The following is a 23,072-nucleotide window of genomic DNA, read 5'->3' as shown; positions in this document are numbered from 1 at the left end:
GACTCAGGGCCTCTGTCTGGCAGTGGATCCACCATGACTCAGGTTGCAAATGGGGGTTGAAAGAGTCAGATTGCAGGGGAGATGGCCTCTATCACTAGTCCACTGCTGCAGGGACCAGTAGCCCGGTCTCCTCCCTCTCTCGCACCTCTTCCACCTGGCTCCTGGCCAACTCTGTAGGGTCTGAGGCATGTAAGTAAAGACACAGGGAGAAAAAGGTTTCACCTGGATGTCAGAAAGAACTTTCCAACAGTTGCAGATGCTCAGAAATCAAAAGGGTGACTGCACAAGGTAATGAGCTCTCCATCTAAGGATGTATGTAATTAGAGGTGGTGTGGCAGTGAACCCCATGCAGCCCTGAGACCCCCACCCCGCCCCATCTCAGAAACCTATAGCAGAGTGGGATTTACACCTCCATCCAAGCCATGTGTGACTGCACCCCCCCACCCCCATGCAGGCAATGGAAAAGACTGCTCTCAAGGGCTTGGCTAATCTGTGTTCCACCTCTCTAAGGCATGTGGCCCAGTGGTTTGGGGCAGACCACTCTGCAGCTGCTGCCCCATACCACAGGATGTGGTCACTCACCTCTAGCCCCAGGTCCTGCTTATCCAACACTACCACCTCTTGGTTGGACTGCATGGTCCAGCCGCCCAGAGGGAAATCACTGGCACCCACCCTGCACGACTCTGTTGCCAGGTAGCAAGAGGGAGGACTGTGTGTCTTGCTGGGTCTGCTGCCTGTTGTCCTTGAGTCCTTGGGCATCGAGGGTCCCTGACTTCTGTGTCTGCAAAGGGCTTATGTTGAGTTCTGGGAGGAACACAGAGATGTGGCGAAAGAGTGGGGTGGGATGGGCCTTTGGGGGTGTCAAACAGATCTGAGTTTGGCTCTTGCCTGTGCTGACTACCAGCCAGGCCCTTGCTCTGTCAAAGCCCCAGTTTTCACAGGGTGTCAGTGCTCCAAGTCAGGATCAGGGCACCTACGTCCTCAACGCAGGGCTGTGGAGCTAATCTAGCCACTGCCACTTGCCACCTTTTTTTGACTTCAAGCAAGTGATACACCTAACTGTTCTGGGCCTCAGTGTTTGCATCTGTAAAATGAGACGAATGAGCTGTGTCCAGGAACACTGAGTTTAGAGCCCTTAGCACCTTGTTATTAACCTTAATGAAACTGTCATTCTTGTCATGGTCTACTGAGGGCCCACTTTGGAGCAAGCTCTGGGCCTCTGACTCTCCACTTTCCCTGCACTCAAGGCCCCAGTTACAGCCCAGGGAATGCCTGCCCTGTTGCAAGGGCCCAGGTCAGTGCTCCTTCCCGGCTTCCTGCTCACTTGCAGCCAGGTGCAGATCTGGCCGGCAGCCCTCCATGCTGGGGGCCAGACCTGCAGAACAGCCTCGAGGAGGGTTAAAGGCTGTGGTGGCAGGTCCAGGGTCTGCCATGAGCGCGGCAGGGATGTCGGGGGTCAGGGCTGCAATGAAGAAGATGGCCAGTCCAGAAGCACCGACTGGGCGGACAGGGAGGGGCGAGCAGGGCCCCACCTGCAGGCGGGTCCAGACGTGAGTATCCCTGCAGAGCCTCCAGCAGGGCCCCGTGCAGCGCGGGTCTCTGGGCCGGCAGGTGACGTTTCTGCGAGGGCAGGGCCCGAGGCTGGCGTCCCTGTCGGCGGGGCAGGCTGAGAAGGCCGCTGGGGGTCACCCGGCGGAGTCAGCAGCTTGGCGCAGCCCCGGGGGCGGAGCGTAGGGAGGTGCAGCCCCGAGCGACGGCGCGAGCGGCCAAAAGAGTCCTGGCTCGCGGCGCCCAGCCCCGCCCCCCTCCGCGCGGCCCAATGGCGAGCGCTCAGACTGCGGGGGGCGGGGCATGGGCGGTGGCAGCAGCGCGCGGGCGCGGCACCCGGAAGTCGGCGGCGGCGGCGGCGGAGGCGGTGAGTTCGCGGCGGGCGGCGGGCGGCGGGCGGCGGGCGGCGGGCGGCGGGCGGCGGGCGGCGGACTGCGCTCTCGGCAGGCTGCGCTCTCGGCTGGCTCAGGGCTCGGCGCTTGGGGCGCGGACTCTGGAAGCGGGGCTCAGACTCAAGGCTCGGGGTGCGGACTCGGGGTGCGAACTCGGGGTGCGGGGCGCGGACTCCGGGCATGGGGCTCAGGCGCGGGGCTCGGACTTGGGAAGCGGATGCGTCTCCCGCCCTGCTTCAGTATCCCCTTCTCGAAGTGGGGAATACACGTCCAGCGGCCGGTCCGGCGAGACTAAGCCCACCCTGGCAGAGGAAGCGTTCCTCGCGTTCCTGAAAGGTGTTTCCAGTGTCCCCGATGGAGTGGGGCGCGGGCCCCCGCAGGCAGGGCCGATGTCCCTCGGAGGGCAGCCCTGCGAGCCCGGAGCTGCGCGGTCGCCGCAGGGCGAGGGTCGGTAGGCTATACGGGTAGGTCGGCTCTGGAGCCCTGAGTCACGCTGCTCCCTCCGCGCGCCCTGCTGCGGGCGACAGCTGATGTCTGTCCCAGGGTGCAGCAAGTGCCAGGTCATCTGTGCGCCTGGACACGGCCTTCCTGGGGTAGCTGAGGTGGTCAGACCTACTCCCAGGGCATCAGGAGAGGGGGCTGGGCAGGGCTGCACCCAAGCCAAAGCCTTGGAGCCGCTGGGCTTTAACACCCCTTCCCACCCCAGGAGCTCCCGCACTTACCTCTGGGCCACAGCTTTGGTGTGGGCCTTCTGCCCTTGGACCGGTCCCTGAACGTCAGGCTCCAGTCTGTCCTCCACCAGGGATGTCGCATGATCAGCCAGGCCTCCCTGCTGTCCTGCGGTGGACCTGCCTGCTGGTGTTTTGCTGCAGCTGTTTTGCACTAGGCAGCCCTGCAGTGATGGCAGCTGTGAGGGGCGCCTGCAGCTGGTAGCTCTTGGGAAGTGCTCTCTGCCACTGGCTCTTTCATCCTCTGGGCAGACTTTTGTGGCAAGTGTTTGTTGGTCAGACATCGTTATCAGTGAAGAAGACTGTCTGTGGAGCAGATGGTGTTCCCAAGGTCACTTAGAGCCAGAGCTGGCCCTTTCTTCCTGATCCCCTCTGCCAGGAGCCCTTCTGCCTCAGATGACCTGTTGGGTGGGGTGGGGCTGCCAGAGAGGGTGGCTGTGTTGGCAGGTGGACACAGCAGAGCCTCTGTTCCCCTCTCCCCAGGTTCCCAGGGCTCCCAGTGAGTGGAGCATGTTGCTTTGGTACTCCCACCCTCTTGGACCCCTGACCATTGGCTTCAAAAGCATGGGTTCCCCAGTCCTGTGGCTTCGTGTTACTGGTGTGTCCACAGAACGCAAGCCCCTCAGACCAGGCTGCTGGCTGGCAGCTCTGGCCTGTTGCCCGGCCCCTGAGCTGTTACTGCTGCCTCACTCTTTGCATCTGTATTTGTGCGCCATCACTGGATCATGTTTTACCCTGGATGTGATGACACACAGTGTCTTGTGGACTTACTCCTGGGCTGGTGGCTGCTCTCGAAGACACCTCCTGGTGCCTGCTCGCCTGCCCGTGGGTGCTGCTTCTGAGTGCACCTGGGGCGCAGGGCTGCTGGAAGTGGGGCCACACTTGTCACTGACGCTCCAGATGTGTGAGAGCTGGGTCTATGCTTTGGCAACGTGTCAGCCAGCGCATGAGGACAGTTTGCTGGTCTGGACCTCAGCGTTTGGTGAGGGGCTCTGTGAGAATGAGGTGGCCCCTAGACCACTGAGTTCCCCTTTCAGACTATCCATGCAGCTTTTTTACCTGTCAGCTTTCTTCTTAGGTTGCAGAAATAACGGATATACCCTTAAAAGTAAAAAGGCCGGTGCCTACCTCCTAGTGTCCACTGGTGCTCAGGGTGCCCCTGCTGGGCCTTCAGGACCACGCCAGCTATAAGTGCTTGCTTCCACCTGCCTTGAGGGGCTGTGGGGACGCCCCCTTCCTGCTCTGAACCACGTGAGCCGCAGGGGCCATCTGAGACACAGCCCCCCCCCCTGTGGTGGAGGGAGGCGGGGAGGAAGCTGTGTTCCTGCCAGGAGGGGCTGAGGTGTGGGACCTCCGTGCGTCCAGAGCCCCTCACTTGTGTTCCCCTTTTGAACCCTGAAGGGACAGTGACACTGGTGTGAGGCTGAATTAGTGCCCCTAAAACATCTCCAAGAGCTCAGGAAGGAGTATCACTGTAGAGAGCCTGCTGTGGCGAAATGCCATTTACCCGCCAAGCCAACCGACAAAGTGGGGATTGCTGCGTCCTCAGTCGTGGGCGGGGAGGAGGGCGGAGCCTCAGGGTGGGCTGGCTACTCTCAAAGGGGCAAACACCAGGCGTCCTCTGCCAAGGCCCCGAACAGCCTAGCCGGCAAATGATAGCACGGGTGGGACGCGGGGTGGAGCGCCTGCCTGCTCCTCCGCCCAAGGCCAGACAGGAGTGGGGTGCAGTCTCCAGGGCTCAGTCACCCTCCGCCTGCCAGAGGAGCAGCCTGGAGGAGGCAATCGCCCCCGCCCCTGGGCTCCCACTCACTCACCTGTGTCGCTGCCCTCCCTGCTGCCTCTGACCAGCAGCGTGTCTCCTCCCTCGGTCCAGGTGCCCTGTTTGCCTTTTCAGCAAAGGAAGTACTCTGGGGGTGCAGGCCCCCACCTCATGGCCTGGTGCTCACCTGAGTGGGTGGGTCCTTGTGCAGATCTCATGTGCTCTGTCCTGTCATGAGGAACTTTGACCAGGGCTGGGCCTGTTCTTGACCAGTCTCCTGGGAACGGCTCTTCTCCCGGCCTCTCCTGCCTCACCTCCCTGGCGCAGAGGATCATCTCGAAGCCATGCGGGGAGAAGGGCAGGGTCTGTCCACTTTCTCCTCTCTTTTCTGGATGGACAGTTCGGTTTTCCCGATGTAAACCTTGCCTACTGGAAAGGCACATGTTTTAGGTGTCTGGTTTCATGGCTGGTGCAAGTAGCTCCTGTGTGGGGGTGTGGACACCAGACCCCAGGCGTCTCCCTGCAGGTCCCCTTGTCCCCTGGACCAGGTGGCCTGCCCTGAGCTCTGTCCCCACACACAAGTCTTGCTCATTCCTCACCTCAGATAAGCACTGAGTGGTATGCTTTCTCCTGGATGGGGCCCTACGCTGTCCTGGCGTGTGGAGGGCAGACTGCACAGCCTGACAGGGGCAGCAGGGCCCTGCGCGTGCGATAACCCTACAGCACTCCCGTGCTTTGCTAAGGACGATCTGGAAGCACGCAGCCACCCGAAACTGCGCGAGCATGCTCTTGGATGACCTGAGAGTGGGAACCACCACAGAAGGGCCACTGGTCCCTGGAGCAGCCATTTGTGGTGGCAGGAGACGTGCACCTGAGCTGGGGCGCAGAGGGGCCGGATGGAGCAAGTGGCCAGGCGGGCAGCAGCGTGAGAGGCCGAGTGGGCCAGGAGGAGGGGAGGGCAGGCCCGTAAAGTGTACTCAGGAGGGGTGGCTCTGGGTGAGGGTTGGCTCTGGGTGGGCAGCTGGCAGATCAGTGTGTGGTGCCCGTTAGCCCTCTGGCTGGGCGGGGGTGGAGGGCATCCCCCTAGCATTGCTGGGCTGGGGGCACCCTGGGAGAAGGAGGGTGCGGGATGGTGGGATATGAAGCTGAGAAGAGGAAGGGCCGGGGGCAGTGGGCCTGGCTCGAATAGGGGGCGAGGGACTGGAGAGAAAGGCAGTTCCTGATGGTCCCTCCCCAGGGGCTGGCTTTCCTCTGGTCCTTCCCTCCCAATGACCGCACCTTCGTCGAGGCCACAGCCGGGGCTCTGCAGCCACACCTCTGGCGGCAGGCTGCCCAGAGACCTTGGTGGCCTTCTTTCCCATCACAGAGCCTTTCTTGCCACCGCCTTCTGGAAGGCTGGTCTGCCACCCACCAGAGTCAGCTAGGATGGGGGGTCCTGCAGCTGAGTGGGGGCTCTGCATCTGGTCTGTGAGCAGCAGTGGCCAGAGCTGCCCCCGGCCAGTGGCCTCACCCAGCGGCCAGGCATGCAGCCTGGGTTGGGGGTTGGGGGTGTGGCAGGTCTAGGCTGACCCGGTGGCCTCCTTCTCTGACAGCCCAGAGTGGCGTGTTCCCAGTGGGGCAGCCTTCTGTCCTGATGGGGCTCTGGGGGAGTGGGGTCTCAGCAGGGGTGGGCTGGCAGGACTTCTCCCACTGACCTCGGCAGCCTGGTTGCCATGGACAGCACTGGTCAGCCTTGCCCAGAGCATTCTTGTGTCTGGGAGAGACCAGTCCCCTGGGAGTGGGGGACCTGTGCCTCCTGTGCTGGACAGGAGTGGGACAGCTGGGCCTGCAACACCCAGCCTGCACCCTGTCTCCCTGCATTGCACTCTGGAGGGTTCTGCTGACCTGTCTCATCTCCTGTGTCTCATCTGCTCTTAAATCCTCTGCTGAGTGTTAGTTCGTGCTTACTGTGCTTTCTGTTTCTAAAGGTTCTTTCGGGTGCTAGGTGGAAGTCCTGGTTCTCTTTATCATGGCCCTTCCCTGCAGATCTTCCCGGGTTCCTTGTTCCTGCACTCAGAGTATGGCTGGGTTATGGGATACTTGGGGACTCGTGCAGGTTCTTGTTTGTGGTGCTTTGTTTCATTTTGTGGCCCTTTCTGACTGTCCGACTCTTCGCCCTTGAATTTAATCGTGAGACTTCTCAGAAGTCCGGGATGAAGGTGAAAACTCTGGTTTGCCCAGCACCCAGGGGCACTGCCAGTGCGGGAGCCCTTCAAATGGAGCCCCTGGGTCCCCGGTGTGGCCCTGGCTCCGCTCTTGGGGTTCTCAGGGACCACCCCCAACTTCTGCACAAGAAGTCACACACAGGCATCAGGGCCGTGTGCTGAACGTACCCCATCGTGCTCCCCGGGCGTCTGTCTGTCCCCTGCCGTCCCTGTGCAGCCTCTTTGCTGCCTGTGTCCCGGCTGCAGTGCCAGCTCTGCACTGGAGCGGTGGCCCAAGCTCGCCCTCCTGCCCCCTGGTCCAGGTGGGTGGGGTCCTCAGCGGTAGGAAAAGGCCCCCAGATGAGGGGCCTGTGTGGGGAGGGGGCGCCAAGTCCCCACTGCACAGTCCCCTCCTGCCCCCAGCGCCCCTGGGCCATGGGGGATGGAAGGCAGGTGCTGCGGTGGCCCCAGGCGAGGTGGACGTAGTGCCACCCTGCCTGGAGGTGCTGGGGCCCTGGCCAGGGGTCTGGAGCTGGTGCTGTGCCAAGGGAAGGACCAGGCCGTGCGGCTGTCTGGCCCCTGTGTGAGGGGGTCTCCCCGGCTGCACTCCTGGTGCTTGTGTCACTGCTGCCACCCCTCCAGCACCCGCGTGCCACCTCACACGTGTGTCCAGGGCCGGCAAGGTCACCGGCTTCGGGGGAAGGTCTGGCCAGTGCTGACAGGTGTGTTGACGCAGATGGGTGAGCTTGGGGTGTGCAGCATGTGGTGTCCCTCATCCAGTGAGGGTCCAGGCGTTGCGAGGCGGTTCTGTTCAGGCAAGGGAGCCTCATGGGCTTGGGAGGCAGTTCCACTTAATCAGCTCATGTTTCTTTGTCCTGCAGACCTTGTGACCCTGTGTGAGCCGCGCCACCCCTTGGGGACCCATGTGCATCATCTTCTTTAAGTTCGATCCTCGGCCCGTTTCCAAAAATGCCTACAGGTAACTGCCTTGCCCTGCACCCACTTCCTGCTGTCCTTGGTCCCCTGTGGGCACTGCATGCGGGAGGGTGAGCTGCTGCCACCCGCAGGTGGGCCCAGCGCCGCCCTCTCCGACAGTGGTCACTCAGTGTGGGCACTGGAGGAAATTCCTCCCGGGGGCAGGGACCCTGCGTCGATGTGCAAAGATGCTAACTAAGACTCAGCCCCTAAAGCTGGCTGTGTGTGCAGGACAGGAGTGAAGTGGGTCCAGGCACAGCCTATGCCTCTTGCTAGGTGCCAGGTGCCTGTGGACTGGGAGAAGTCTGGGCATTAAGGGCCGTGTTGGGGGTAGGGGGTCAGAGAAGCTGGAGGACCAGCTGGAGGAGGCGGGAGGCCGACGCCAGGGAGGGGTGAGGTGTGGTCTTGTTCCCCTCCCCGCCATGACTCTGGGCTCTGGACGGCACCCCTCCCTCGCCTGGGCATCCCAGTGGGAATCCCTTGGCATTTATCCACGTGGAGGGCCGCCATGTGCCCCTCATCCAAAGTGCATCACAGTGCAGCTGCCTGGGAAGTTCTCGTCATTTCCACATCTGGACCAGAGATGATATGAACCATTTCAGCCAGCTCCTTGGATTTGAGCCACCACACAGAGCCACGGACACTGCTGCCTGACATCGTGGCTGAAATAAGTCATTCCAGGCTGGGGGCAGGGAAAGAAGAGTGCCTGACGTCCCTTCCTGCAGGGCAGCAGGCAGCAGGGCCAGGCTGGGGGCTGGGAGATGACCCTGAACAGCCCCTGGACAGAGTGAGCTGTGTGGGTCAGGGTCCATCCCATGGACAGAACCTCAGCATAGTGACTCGAGCAGGGAAATCTGATGGACAGAGTTACTAACTATTGTGGGATCCGAGTGCCCAGGGCAGAGACCGTCCTCCCCCTGGGCTGAGATCCACCCCTAGCTGGGTGGCACGGCCATGGCACACGGGGTGACCAGGAGCTCTCTGGGCTGCCTGAAGTCCTCCCACTCGATGCTGGCAGCCGTCTGGGGCGAGTGGTGCTGCTTCCTGCTGGTGCTGGGGCAGCCATGTGTGTCACCTGCCCCTCAGGTCTCTGGCTGAGACTCAGCGCTTCTCCCAGATGTGATCCAAGCCACGGTAAATGTGCACCTCTGGGCGACATCTAAAGTTCCGCAGGGTTTTCCTGTTGGTGTGGGACGGTGAGGGGGGCTTCCGGCTCCAGGGGTGCCAGCCGTGCGGGGCTGGGGCTGCCTTGTGAGGGATAGCACAGCAGCCTGTGCAGAGAGGCCATTGAGCTGAACCCAGCCCGTCTGAGACTGAGGAGGGCCCGTCGGCACCTGGAGGGAAGGGCCCAGGGCAAGGCCATCAGCACAGGGCCCAGAGGCCACTCAGCAGCTCCGAGTGTCCACTCGTCCTGACCCCAGAGCCTGGGCTGCCTCCACTCTCGGCTGTATTAGTGCGCAAGCACCTGTTCATGCCTCGCTTTCAGTCCTTTTGATTAAGTGCCTGGAAGTGGAAAGCCCTGAATCGAGTGGCACTCCTGTGTTTGACTTTCTGAGGAACCGCCAAGTTGATTTCCTTGTGCGCCTTCTGATGGCCGTGCCACAGGCTCCCCGCAATGTCAGTCAGTCCGTGTCAGGACCCGTGACAGGACAGAGCCGTGGTGACTTGCCGTCCCTAGGACTGCCCTGGGCTGATGTGCTGCCCGCCTGTAGTGCTGGGGCCTTGGCTGGCGCTGGACCCGGGAGTGGGAGCGAGAGCCTCGAAGCAGAACCGTCTCGCCCACTGGCAGTTCGGCTGAACAGCGGCTCTGGACAGGAGCAGCCCAGCCCTCGGGCTCCTGGACAAACAGACATCTGACTCCTCGTTCTACAGGGCATCTGGAGTCAGCGGACAGAGGCTCTGTTCTTTCGCTTTTATCTTTTCCCTAATTTGTCCTCTCTGGAGTCTTCTCAAGAATCCGAACCAGAAGTGATGGCACCAGCCTGGTTTGGGCATGGCCTCCTGGCCTCCCACCTGGCTGACACGGATGTGAGACAAGCAGCCAGAGGAGGGACACTGGGTACCTAACGGGGGACCTGGGACCTGAGCACAAGACCTGACCCACCCTCACTGGAGGGCCTGGCCCCCTCAGCACAGTCTTCCCACTCACTCGGGGATGTGGCATCTCCTTCTGCTAACCACTGTCCAGCCAGCTTCCACCAGGACGGGACTGGGCTGTGTCTCAGAAGGGACAGAACCAATGTGGCTGGGGTCAAGGGTCAGGGCCTGGCAGCCCCTTCCCTCAGGAAGCCTCCCTCGACCTGGGGCTGGGGCCCAGGTCAGAGCTTGGCAGTTGGAGCTACAGAGCATCCTTCTGTGAACAGCCAGGCTCATATTGGGCAGCGACCCCCACTCTGGGTGTGTACCCTGAGCCCCAGCACAGCCCTTAAGCTGGCTGTGTGGAGGGACAGAGTGGCCACAGGCTGAACAGGTGTCCTGGGGTTGGTGAGGGTTTGGGCAGCCCCTGGCCAGGGTGGCATGGGCAGTGTGCATGGGGGACACCCTGGGCACACGGTAGAAACGCTCCCACAGCCCTGGCGGTGGTGCCAGTGCTGGTTTCCCTTCAGTTCTGTGAACGTCTTTGTTAATTCACATTTTACCAAGAGCAGATGTTCGTGAAGTCAGTGAGTCAACACAGACATTACTTCTGACCTTTGAAGATCTGATCACTGACTTGACAGACCTGGTTTCAGATGCAGTGTGGCCGCGGGGGGCATGGGGGGCCCCCCCGCCATCCAAGCCCTCCCACGTTGCTGCAGACGCACAGCATCCTGGTTAGGGGAGAGGAACTGCGGCTCCCCGCTGTCACCCAGGCCTCAGCCCTGCTCTCTTCCTCAGGCTCATCCTGGCCGCCAACAGGGACGAATTCTACCACAGGCCGTCCAAGGCCGCGGACTTCTGGGGGAGCAACCACGAGGTCCTCAGCGGTGAGTCTGCCGGGTGGAGGTGGCCCGGAGCGGCTCTAGCCATACGGCTCTTCCCAGCGCACATGCGGGAGGAGGAGGTGGAGACAGCTGGGTCTCACGGACCGGACTCCCAGCCGGCATCCAGGGCGGCATTGGGGTGAGCGCCTGGAGCTGTGCGCCCAGCACTGTCCACATGGCTTTCCATGCCTGGATCTGCACAGAAGCGGCTGGGAAGTGAGGGTTTATTTGGACCCACCTCCCACTGTGGTGGGACTCCGGGGAGGTGTGAGGCCAGGCTGATCACTGAGAAGCATCGTGGTTTTGCCTGCAAGAGCCTGGGCGTGTGTCTGTCTGAAAATGTTTCTGTTGTGCACAAGTGCCCCGGGCTCCAGGGAGAGTGGCCTGAGATGGGGGAGCAGAGGCCCGGCCAGTGTGTCCCGGGGGCTGGTGAGGAGCCCATGGGGACAGAGTGGAGGTGGGGCACCTCTGGCCCACTGTGCTGCAGCCTTCCCGGGACCTTTGGACTGGGAGTAGTGTCTGTCTCAGTGTGGGCAGGGTCAATCCGGAGGGCATGCGGACAGGTCATCTGTAAGACAGGCACCAGGCCAGTGCAAGGGGGAGGCCTGGGGGTTCTCTGCCTGCCGAGCTCCTACGAAGGCCTCCTGGGGGCTGCAGTTGGGCAGTGGTGCCACAAGAGAGGAGGACAGGGATGGTGAGACCGAGACGGGGGTCTGGCAGGTGGCGGGGAAAGCTGTGAGCAGGGCCCCCGGGGTGGTGAGAGCAGGAGGGAGAAGAGGCCAGGTCTCCACTGTCTCAGCCTTGTCAGGAGACCTGGGACATGTGCAGACAGGAGTGCGGGGTGGAGGGGTGGGCCCTGCTGCATGAGCTCTGGGGCTCAGGGGCCAGGGCTCAGGTAGGTGGGGTCCTCAGTGGAGCCATGGGGATGGAGGAGCAGGCCTGTGGGGCCGTGGGAGCAGGGCACAGGGGAGCTTGTGAGCACAACCAGGACCACCCTGGCCACCCTGGGCTAGGAGGGAACAAAGCAGCTGTGGGGATGGGCAGATCTTGTATGTCACTGCTGGAGGGCACAAATTGGGGGCTGATCCCTTGGAAGGGGAGCAGGAGGCAGCTCTGGGGGGACTTTTGTAGATGAAATTATGGAGGCTCAGATGAAGAGTCAGCCTGCCTGGGTCCCTCTGCTGTCCTGGCCCCTCAGGCCCCCGCTGCCCTGCCCAGGAGATCCCAGGTGCACCCTCTCCCAGTGTCGGTGTTGCCAAGTCATGCACAGAATCACAGCCATGCATCAGTGTTGTGGAGCTTGGTAGACATGGAGAGGATGTGTGGGTTGTTTCTCCAAATGCTTTTCTGGCTCCTGCTGTTTCTTCTCAGCCTCTCCCCGCTCTGCCCCAGTTACACACGTGTCAGTTTATTTGAAGTCGTCCCACGTTTCAGTGATGCTCAGTTAATTTTTATAAACCCTTCTTTCTCTCTGCTTCTTTTTAGATAGCTTCTATCACCATATTCTCAAGTCCTCAGGTCTTTTCTTCTTCAGTGTCTAACTGGCTTCTAATCCTGGTCTGCATATTTTTTATCTCACACATTGTAGTTTTTATCTCCAGAAATTCAGCTTTTCTGTCTTTCTCATCTGGATCCTGGTCCTTGGCCAGATGTGGACGCTTCACTCATGGTTTGTTGGAGGCTTCGTGCCCTGGATATGAGTCCTTGGTGGGTAACATGTCACCACCCACTTTGTTAATGACACCCTTCGGTAAGCGAGTGTTTTGTCTTAATGGAGTGCAGTTTATCTTCTCTTTTTATGGTTTGTTCTTCTCATGTCTTATCCAAAAAGTCTTTGCCTGTTGCAAGGTCAAAAGGTGTTTTCCTCTATGTGCTTCTCGAAGCCCTCTGATTTGGGGTTTTATGTTTTGGTCTGTGATTCATCTCACATTAAATTTTGCCTGTGGTGGGAGGCAGGGGTTGAGAGTCATGCCCATCTGTTCACCATTCTGTCATCACTGGTGGGTGTTCTGTGGCCATTGTGTTGCTGTGGCCAACCAGCTAAAACTCAGTGGAACACATGTGTGTGGATCTATTGTGGACTCTTGTGTCCCACTGATGTGTCTTGGTTTCCATGGCTTCTGAGCAAGTGTGGAAAGCAGGTGGTGGAGCCCTGTGGCTCTCTCCGTCGCTGGGAGACCTATGGCCTTCCTGAGCTTCAGAGCCAGCCTGTGAACATGGTTACACACAGGCCTGCTGGTCTTCACTGGGATTATGTCCACTCTCTTGGTCTTTTGGGGAGAAGTGTCACCCTGACCACATCAAGTCTCCCTTCCTTTAGACCTGTCTGATCCAGTTAGATTGTTCCTCAGCACACACGTCTTTCCTATAGCGTTTTCCTAAAAGTTTTAAAAGTCATTCAGTGCTGTTGTAGATGACTGTTTAAATTCTCATCTTCCAGTTCTTGCTGATGTTAACTTATTAGCTCTAGAGGATTTTTTTTTGAGATTCCTTTTGGATTTTCTTCATACACGATTCTGTCGCGTAAAAATAGGGACAGTTTCACTTCTTCCTGATCTTTGGTTGTTTTCTTCTACTATTATGACTTACTACTGTTATAAAAATAGTATTTTAGTTACAGCCATTTTTACTCTGGTCTTCCAGTAAAATGACCCTCTAGTCTCAGGAGACTCCCCCATGGCCCATCTGCAGGGGCCCTTGGCTGTGGAGGGTTGTAGCCGGCAGGCTCCTAATGAAGGGCCCACCACCCAGGCACTGGGATGTGTTGTGCAGGGGCCCAGGGCCCACCACGCAATGGCTACTGGGGCTCCCATGGGCCTCAGATGTCATCGTCGGGCGAGGGTCTCTCCCACGTACCCCTGTGGAGTTCCAGCCCCCATTCCACAGCCAGGGCTGCTGGGCTGAGCCTGCGTGTCCCCAGGATGTGGGCAACAGGGTGGGACTGGAGGTAACACTGTCCTGTGCTCAGGGCTCGACATGGAGGAGGGCAAGGAAGGCGGCACATGGCTGGGCATCAGCATGCGGGGGAAGCTGGCAGCTCTCACCAACTACCTGCAGCCCCGGCTGGACCGGGACGCCCGGGGCCGAGGTACATGGGGCTGGGTGGGCGGGAGGGTGGCGGGGAAGAGGGCATGGTTCCAGGGCCCTGGCTGGCCACACTGGGAGCCACCCTCGGCCTCGTCATGTGACTCCCATCCTTGGCCGCGGCGTCACTCCTGACTATTGTGTCATTGTCCCCCACCTGTCCAGTGGACACTGTCCCCACTGAAGACCTGTCCTCTGTGCTGGACTTCCACATGGGGGCATAACATGGGGGAAAACTGTCAAAGCCCAACAAAAACTGAGTTCCTGGTGCCCACCTCCCTAGCTGCCGGGTCAGTGTGGCGGGGTGGCCGGCCTTGGGGAACTGTTGGTCTCCCCGGGAGAGGGGCTCACCCCTGCTGCCCTGGACATGGGTGTCTGTCTCCTGCCATAGGTGAGCTTGTGGCCCAGTTTCTGACCACCGATATGGACTGTCTGACCTACCTGAAGAAGGTCTCGGCGGAGGGCCACCTGTACAACGGCTTCAACCTCATAGCAGCCGACCTGAGGTGGGTCCACCAGGCGCTGCTCGGGCCTGGGTCGCAGCTCAGCAGGCAGCGGGGAGCCATGGCATCTGTGGCAGACCCTCCAGGGATGCCGCTCCTGGTGGGCTGGGTGAGCGTCCCCGGTCCAGCCCCTCCCAGACGCACTGGCGGGGGGGGCTTGGGCAGCAGAGCTGAGGCGGGGGCTGCCCCTCCCCGCACCCTGTGACTGCACGAGGGCTGTTGGCTTCTGCCATGAGAGCCAGAGCAGGACTGTGTTGGGCCGTCTCCCCAAGTCTCCTCCCCGAGTCTGTGGCTGGGGTCCCTAGTCTCTGGTGGACAGAGGTGTCCCAGCTAGAGAACCTGGCCCACATGGTATTCGGTGCTGCTGAGTGCTGGGTCCCACAGTGGTGTCCCCAGGGGGTCCATCTGAGTGGGTGCCAGGCTCACAGCAGGTTCTGGGAGGGCTCGGCTCCCAGGACCCTTCTGGAGATGCCAGGGAACACAGAGCTGCCCAAGCCACCCTCTGTTGCCAGCAGACTTGGGGGTGGGGCAGACAGGCGAGCGGGGCAGGAGAGGGTGGAGGGTCCTGTTGTTAGGGCTGGAGGAGCGGGCCCCACATGGGAGCATGGGTCCTGGAGCCTCAGGGGCACCTGTGCTGGGGGAGAGGTTCAGAAGTCAGGTTGCTGGGACCCTGCGGGGGCCAGGGCCATGTAGGGATGCCGCAGTCGGGGTGTTGCCAGGCCCATGCAGGGCATACAGAGAGGTGCGGCAGGCCATGGATGCTCAGCAGCCCCCAGGCCCACCCATCGGCCGCGCCTCTGCCTGCAGACTCTGCACCTCCACTCGGGCACCCTGTGTGCCTGGCGCTCTTAAGTTCAGACAGGCAGGCGACAGGCAAGGCTCCTGCTGGTGGCCACCAGGCTGGGAGGGACACCTGCTGGCAGGACTCGCATCACAGGTTCCGGGCACTGGCTGGCTGTCTTTGCGCCGTGGCCTGACTTCTCAGGGCACATTTGCCTCTGCAGCTCCAGGGCCTGGGCCCTGGCCACTCACAGCTGTGCCCTCCATGGCGGCCTCCGACCCAGGGCTGGCTAAGGGGGCCCACCTCCTGCTGCAGATACAAGCCCCCAGGCGAGGTGACTGCCAGTGCCTGGGAGGTTGGCGGGAGTCACTCAGGGCCCTCGTCTCCTGGGGGGCACCCCAGGGCCTGCACCCAGGGCTGCTGGTCAGATGCTGGTGGGTGGTGGCGGGCGATGGGCACAGGGTACGTCTGCACACAGGTAGGGGCTGCTGTGGACGGTCCCCGCGCACACGGCCTGACTGGTCAGGGGCGGGAGGGGCAGTGCTATGGCCAGGAAGGGTGTGGCGAGGCCCTGGCAGGGTGTCTACCCCTCTGATACCCAAGGGGGGCTCCTGGACTGGAAAGAGTCCATCTTTAGCTTACAGGAAAGGCATTCCAATTCGCAGTGGAGAGATTTACTGTGATGTTTAGGAACTGAAACACTTTCAGCTCTGGAGCACTTTAAACTGATTTAAGTGCACACTTAGCGTGTGAAGGTCTGAAAACATCTCCAGCTCTGTGTTCAGAAGCCTCAGTCACCCCGGGGCACCCATCCCATCCATGGGCGCTCAGCAGTGAGCATGGGGGTGGGGGCTGCAGCCTCGCGAGGAGACGTGGGCATTCGTGGGGACAGTTGTCACCATAGGCAGCCTCGAGTGCCCACACCTGGGGGCGTTCAGCAAGGCAGGACAGTCTGTTAGACCACTCCCAGGCCAGTGGTCCCTGCGGTCACCCAGGAGTTGGGAGCCAGGGATACGATGACCCTGCCTGTGAGGCCCTGTCCCTACTGCGTGGCTTCCAGCCTCATGCTGCCACCAGCAGTGGCGCCGGGGCCCGGGCTGTGGAGGTCGTGGGGTGGCGACAGGGCAGGACACCCTGAGGCTCCCGGCTGACCCTTTCTCCCCTCTGGTCTGCAGCACAGAGAAGGGAGATGTTGTTTGTTACTATGGAAACCGGGGGGATCCCAAGCCTGTCGTCCTGGCACCAGGTGAGCCTGCAGGGTGGGTAGCACCGGGTGGGGACACCGGCACTGCTCAGGGACTAGGTGCTGCTGAATTTCTCCCCTGGGACGTGCCAGATGGCCTGTAGCGACCGAGGCTCACTGGATCCATGTCAGGCTGCCCTTTCCCAGCACCCAACCCACAGCTGCCTGGGGAGAACTGGAGACTAGAAGGCTGAGGATGCAGAGGACCCCCCACCCAATTCTGTGTGCTGGCCAGTGGCCCTTGTGGAAGTATCTGGAAACCACCTCCATGATGCCCTCAGTCGTGACTGGAGATACTAGTTTTCTGCCAAGTCACTGGAAGAAATTCTTTTCAATTACATCCTAGTGTTTCGTCCCTGAGCCTGCCCCTCCTGGTCCATGTCTCCTTTTTTTTTTTTTTTTTCAGTAACAGCTCTATTGAGATATATATATATTTAAAACATGCCACCCAGTTCACCCATTTAAGTGTGCCCTTCAGTAGTTTTTAGTTTATTCACAAAGTGGTGCAACTATCACCAAAATCTAATTCCAGAACGTTTTTATCACCTTAAGAGGAACCTGCATCCACTGACCCTGGCGGTTATTCCCCATCTCCCTGCCTCCGGCGCCTGGAAACCAGTGATCCACTTTCTGTCTCTGGATTTGCCCGTTCTGCACATTTTATAGAAATAGTCTCAGATACTACGTTGCCTTTTTCATCTGGCTTCTTTCGCTTTGCGTCTTGCTTTCAAGGTTCACCCATGTGGTAGCACGTATTATGGCTTCATTTCTTTTTTGTTTTTAATTTTTTTTAATTCTTTTTTGGGGGGGTAATTAGGTTTATTTATATATTTTTTTAACAGAGGTACTGCGGACTGAAGCCAGGACCTCGTGCATGCCAAGCATGCGCTCTACCGCAGAGCTTTACCCCCACCTCCATTCCTTTTTATGGCTGAGAAATATTCCACCATGTGGATGTCCTGCCTTTTCTTTATCCATCATCTGTTGATGGACACTAGGGTTGTTTCCACCTTTTGGCTGTTGTGGAAAATGCTGCCATAAACATTTGTTACAAGTTTTCATGTGGAAACATGTTTTCATCTCCCTTGTGCACATACCCAGGGGTGGAGTTGCTGGATCCTAAGGTCACTGTTTAACCTTTTGAGGAATTGCCAGACTGTTTTCCAAGGCAGCTGTGCTGTTTTATCTCCCTACCAGCAACTTACGAGATTCCAATTTCTCCACATTTTTGCCAATACTTGTCATCATCTGACTTTCTGATTACAGCCATCCTAGGGAGTATGAAGTGGTGTCTCATGGTGGTTTTGATTTGCATTTTCCTGCAGGTTAGTGACGTTGAGCAGCTTTTCATGTGCTTATTGGTCAGTTGTATATCTCGTTTGGAGAAATGTCTATTTAAGTCCTTTGTCTATTTTTAAATTAGGTCATTTGTCTTTTTATTATTGAGTTGTAGGAATTGATTTAACTATCCTAAATATAAGTCTCTTATCAGATACCTGATTTGTAAATATTTTCTCTCATGCTATGGGTTTATTCACTTTCTTGTTGGTCTCTTTTGAACCACATCATTTTACAATTCAGTGAAGTCTAATTTATGTATTTTTTCTTTTGTTGCTCGTGCTTTTGGCATCACATCTAAGAACACATTGCCTAATCTAATGCAGCTTTTCCTGTTTTCTTCTAAGAGTTTCATGGTTTTAGCTCTTATGCTCAGGTCTTTGGCACATTTTTGAACAGACTCTCCTGTGTGGTGTGAGGTACGGGTCCTGCTCTATTCCTTGCTTGTGGCTACCAGGTGCCTGCTAGATACAGTGTGGTGATGTGCGTGCTGATGGTGTAGCTGTGGGGCCCCTGCAGAGCCAAGTGACTGGAGTCAGGTCACACGTGGCCAGTTTCCTCCCCTGCAGTCTGGCAGCAGCAGAGGGTGGCGGCTTCCGTCCTTGGTGCGTCTTTCAGGCTGGATGACTCCGGTTTGCTGACCCTGCTGCCCACATGGCCCCTGAGAAGCCCCTCTTCTCCAGGGGCGTCTGCTCTGCCTGACATATGATGCCTTCTGTTGACCTGCTGAGACCCTCCAGCTCCCCCAGCCAGGGTCCAGCCAGCGGGCAGAGGTGGGCATGGGGTGTCTCAGTGTTGGTGGGCTCCCTGACAGCCAGCTGATGCGGGCAGGCGCCCTTTTGGCCTCAGGCTGCTGATGCTTCCAACCTCGACCTTCTCAGGTGGACCCACATCTGGCAGCTTTCCTTGCTGAGAGATGGAGTGGGGAGGGGTGTCCTTCTTGGGTGCCCCTTCCTTCACCCGGCCAGATTTCGGGTTCTTTATTCTCATCACCTCTCCCTTGAGGCCCTGTGGTGTCTCCTATAGACATTGGGCACCATGAGTTCTCAGGATGCTTGTAGAGAAGGTGCCACAGGGTGGGGCCGCCTGGCCTCAGTGCCCCTCAGCCAGCGCTGCGGGGCCTGTGCACTGGCCGAGCTGACCCCTCCTCACAGGGACCTACGGGCTGAGCAATGCGCTGCTGGAGACGCCCTGGAGGAAGCTGTGTTTTGGGAAGCGGCTCTTCCTGGAAGCTGTGGAGCGGAGCCAGGCGCTGCCTAAGGAAGCCCTCGTGGCCCAGCTCCTGGATGTGCTCAACAATGAGGAGGCGTGAGTGGGTGTGCCCCCCACCAGCTGGCTCTGAGAGCTGGCTCTGTCCTTCCCCAGCTCGGAGCCCACAGGTGCTCATGTTCCCAGGTCCTGGGGAAGTTCCTGGCGGCCCTGGCACAGGGACTGGTTTGGCGATCGCTGTCCTGTGTCCTCGGCCCAGCAATGGGGTCCTAAGTAGAGGGCTGGATGGAGGCCCTAGGCCTTGCCTGGAAAGTGCACGGAGTACTTGTGTTCCCCCAGCCACCTTCCAGGGCGCCATGGGGCTGATGGACAGTGGCGGGTAGGTGGGGGCGGCCAGCGGCGACCCCTCCGATGCCCTTCCAGGCAGCTGCCGGACCCGGCCATCGAGGATCAGGGCAGGGAGTACGTGCAGCCCATCCTCAGCAAGTACGCGGCTGTGTGCGTGCGTGGCCTGGACTACGGCACCAGGTGTGATAGGTGGGCCCAGGGCATCTCGACCATCCCCTGAAGAACCACCTTCCCCAGCTCCCCTGCAGCCTCCCCTGTCTACAAGCAGCTGCCATTTCAGCCCTGGGGCCGTGGGACGAGCAGACTCACAGTTAATGGTCACGTGCAGAATGCACACCGGCTCCCAGGGGGCTGGAGGTTGGGCAGAAGGCTCCTGGCCCTCCCCCAGCCCCTACAGAGCCCAAGAGGCCAGGATAGCATTGGCATGCTGGTGTCAGCAAATCCCTGTGGCCCAGGGATCCCACTGCCGGATCTTCCCCTCTTGCCCTACATGACTGTGACTGCAGGGGGGCCTGTGTGACCAGGATCTCAGCCTGGGGACGTTACCTCACCCCAGGAGAGGGGCGGCACTGGTCTCCCCTGCAGGATGAGGATGCTGGGAGGGAGAGGTCGTCATCTGCACGGGGGTGTTGTCTGCTGTCCTGGCAAGGTCCCACCTGCCTCTCCCTCCCAGGCAGTCGAGGAGTGCTGTGCGTGGCTCCTCTGAGGGCAGCCCCGTGCTGTTCTGAGGTGGCTGGGATGCACAGAGGGGGAGTGGCCCGGCCACCTGGCCTGGAGGAGATGGTGGCCTCCTTGCATGGCCACGTCTGCTTGGGCTTGGCTGTCCCAGGCTCCTGGGTGCCAGCCTTGTGCTGGGCTGGGGACCTGCAGCAACTGTGACATTCAGGCCTGGCCCTTGGTGCCAACATTGCCGAGGACTCAGGCAGGGTCCTCGGCTGTGACAAGTGCTAGCCGATGCCAGGGTGATGTCATAGCTGTGCCTGGTCTCTGGGTTCAGTGGGCTGAGTGTAAGCGGGAGCAGCCCTTCTGTTCCTGTGGGTGGGAGTGATTGGGCTTTCCCTCCAGGCGACCTGGCTGAGGGCGAGGGCTTCGGGCAGGGGGTGGACGTGGGCAGCCCTCCATCCTCCAGGAAATGAGAGCTTCACGTCCTCTGTGTGTGGGAGGGGGTGGGGGATGGCAGGCAGGGCCAGCATGATGTGTGTGGCCTTTCCTGATGGTTTTCAGGGCCAGCCAGGGAGCTCCATGCCCCACAGGCTCAGGGCCCAGACACCCAAGAGGGGCCCATCCAGTCCCCGAGGCTGAGGCCACTGCTCACTTGTGACCCACCTTGAGCTAGGCCAATGCTCAGCAAGACCCCAGGGGTGGTGGGTTTGCCCCTTCTGCCTGGGATTTGACTCCATCTGGGGCTCTGAGCGGCGTGCTGAGCGCCATGCTGAGCGCCATGGGCTGAATGTAGGCCATGCTCTCTTCCAGAACCAACACCGTCATCCTCGTGGATGCTGACGGGCACGTGACTTTCACAGAGCGCAGCATGCTGGGCACGGACCCCTCCCGCTGGGAGACCAGCACCCATGAGTTCAGGCTGAAGAGCTAAGCTGCCCCCAGGTGTGGCCAGGGACTACTGGAAGGCCCTGCCATGTGTACTGTCTGCGACTCAGCCAGCTTCCCTCAAGGGCCAGCGCCCTCCGACTGATGTGAAGTATCTCTGTCCCCGTGTCTAGCTCTGGTCCACCCTTCTGCCCATGGGGGTGAGAGTCCCATGGGCAGGTCTGGGGCAGGCCCCGGTGTGCTGTGCTTCCCCCTGGCCTGTACACAGAAGTGCACGCACAGGCACACCTACAGGTACACGGGGACACACGCACACACTCCTGGATGTACACACCCACGTGGGCCACAGCGCAGAGGTGTGTGCTCACCCACATGTGCTTCTGGCCAGTAAGTCTTGCTATGATCAAAAGAGTAAGGGTGGACTTCTGTTTCAAAGTGGCCTCTCGTCTCTGGGGCGTAGCCCAGTTCCTGACAGCCAGACCTGCTCCTGGAGAGGAGACAGGCCACATCTGGAATGAGGAAGAAGGAAAACAGTCTCCACAGCAGAAGCACAGCTCGGTTGGTGGGTCCAGAGGCTCTGCGTGTGCTGGGGGTCCTGTGCGTGCTGGGTTAGTTTGCCTGCCTGTCAGGCTTGCTGGTTCTGGGCAGGCCACCTCAGTGAGGGGACACAGCTGCCCCAGCCGTTTCCTTCTCCTGGGGACTCAAACGTCATCGCAATCTGTGCATGAGTGTGAGGCACCGATAATAAAGCTCCGAGGCCACGGTGACGGGACGATCAGGCTGCTGTGCAAGGGCTCGGGGGCTGCTCTCCTGGCCTGCGGGAACTCCCAGGGTGCAGACCCTGGTGCAAGGCTCTTTCCACTCCTCATTTTGCTCACGGCTCCTGTGTACCACGATGGAAGCCCGAGGGTCTGTCAGCCTGTCCCTCTTCTGTCTTTGGGCAGAGACCAGGATGCACGGGACATGGTAGGTGGTGGTTACAGGGCCTCCTGAGCTGGGCCAAGGAGCCGGGACTTCATCTGGGTGCAGGTGGAAACCCGGGGCCCCCGAGGGAGCAGTGTGGTCAAGCCTGCACTCGGTGGAGCCCTGAGGCCAGGGGATGGCAGGAAGGGCTGGAATTCAAGATAAGAGGGCAAACCACTTGCCCCCTGGTTTAGGGTAGACGCTCTGGCATTCCTGTTCCCAGCTGGGGTGGAGCATTTAGGGGTCCTGGGTCTCTCCCCTCCTCCCGTCCAACGCCCTCCTTGGGCTACTTTGAACTGAGAAGAAAAGTGCTTGCGCACAGCCAGGCTTGACAGGGGCTCTTGGTGTGCTTCAGCCGAGGCCCCTGGGCCCCCACAGGTCCAGCTGAGCCACGACAAGCCAGGCTTCCAGCTCCAGCACCGCCAACGCCCTGTATCTGCCTCAGCAGACCACTCCTGTCACAGACCAGGTCCCCACACCAGCACCCACCCTGGCCAGGCATGTCTGCCCTCGGGGGGCACCCCTGGGATGGGTGCACCTGAAGAGCCTTCCAGATGTTTGCTTCTGCCCCAGGGCCTGGCCTGCCCAGGGAGAGCTTCTCCATACTTGTCATGGGCCTCTCTGCCCCCGCCCGTCCCCCAGGTTGGGCCCCACGAAGAAGGGGCAGCCCAGGATGTAGTTCTGTTGCTGTGGGTTGAGTTGTGCCCCTCTCCAAAAGATACGTTGGATCCCAGCCCCCAGTACTTCAAAATGTGACCTCATTAGGGTCTCTCCATAGGTAATCAGGATAAAATAGGATCATTACAGTGGGTCCTAATCCAATACGACTGGTGTCCTTATAAAGAAGAAAATTTGGACACAGGGACAGACAGGCATGCAGGTGGACTTCGTGACGACTGGAGCTGGGGAACCACCTGGCTGGCAGAGAACCCAGGGAACATCCTTCCAGGACCCTGTGTTACCCTGACCTCAGATGTCCAGCCTCCAGACTGTGAGAATAAATTCCCTTGTTTAAGCCCCTCAGTTGTGGTACTTTGTTAGGGCAGCCCGAGCAAAATAAAAAAAAAATTGTGGCCTCTGTACACACTAGGAAACTCAGGCTGAGGAAGACACCTCAGTGTACCTCAGTCCCCAGGCAGGCAGGGAGGCAGAGCCCTGAAGCCAGGAGGGAACAGGATGAGGACAAGGCAGACCTCGGAGTCCTCCCATGCTGGGTTCACCCTGCTGCCTGGACCCCCTCCCACCTTCACCTCACTTGCCCCTGCTCATGGCCATGCTTTCTGACCAGCTGCTGCCCCAGGGCTTTTGCACGTGCTGTCCCCTCTGCCTGAAGGGCTCCTCCCCCAGACACCCAAACTGTACTCACTCCCCCTCACATCCTGCAGGTCTTTGCTAAAGTCCTGGGGGAGCCATCCTACCTGGAGGTGCAGCCTTCCCTGCCTTGGTCCCTGCTCTGCTCTGCCCTGTAGCAGTGAGCACTGATAAACGCTGTGCATTTTGACTACTT

At 59.7% G+C, this 23,072-nt stretch overlaps 1 protein-coding gene across 5 annotated transcripts; it reads left to right on the top strand.

Moving 5' to 3' along the window:
- The first annotated feature begins 1,885 nt into the window (after positions 1 to 1,885).
- Positions 1,886 to 23,072, top strand: TANGO2 (transport and golgi organization 2 homolog). Of its 5 annotated transcripts, none has more exons than XM_032472065.1 (9): positions 1,886 to 1,915; positions 7,492 to 7,589; positions 10,463 to 10,551; positions 13,517 to 13,636; positions 14,024 to 14,138; positions 16,092 to 16,162; positions 18,652 to 18,805; positions 19,130 to 19,234; positions 20,528 to 23,072. In XM_032472065.1, the coding sequence occupies exons 2-9, from the start codon at positions 7,534 to 7,536 to the stop codon at positions 20,646 to 20,648; spliced, it is 831 nt and encodes a 276-aa protein (XP_032327956.1). In that variant the 5' UTR covers positions 1,886 to 1,915; positions 7,492 to 7,533; the 3' UTR covers positions 20,649 to 23,072. The 5 variants fall into 5 exon arrangements, with proteins under 5 accessions (XP_032327956.1, XP_032327959.1, XP_032327957.1 ...); XM_032472066.1 differs by lacking the exon at positions 1,886 to 1,915 and adding an exon at positions 1,946 to 2,072; XM_032472067.1 differs by lacking the exon at positions 1,886 to 1,915 and adding an exon at positions 2,380 to 2,404.

The sequence above is a fragment of the Camelus ferus genome, chromosome 32 (genome assembly GCF_009834535.1).
Source record: "Camelus ferus isolate YT-003-E chromosome 32, BCGSAC_Cfer_1.0, whole genome shotgun sequence".
Classification (NCBI taxonomy): Eukaryota; Metazoa; Chordata; class Mammalia; order Artiodactyla; family Camelidae; genus Camelus; species Camelus ferus.
Note: the sequence above shows the minus strand (reverse complement) of the source record. Positions and strands in the feature narration are given on the sequence as shown.

Bases quoted from the DNA above. Each gene is read 5' to 3' on its own strand.
- TANGO2 (XM_032472065.1), top strand. From the start codon at position 7,534: ATGTGCATCATCTTCTTTAAGTTCGATCCTCGGCCCGTTTCCAAAAAT. The intron at 7,590-10,462 runs GTAACTGCCTTG...TCTCTTCCTCAG, and splicing joins GTTTCCAAAAATGCCTACAG to GCTCATCCTGGCCGCCAACA. The intron at 16,163-18,651 runs GTGAGCCTGCAG...CCCTCCTCACAG, and splicing joins GCCTGTCGTCCTGGCACCAG to GGACCTACGGGCTGAGCAAT.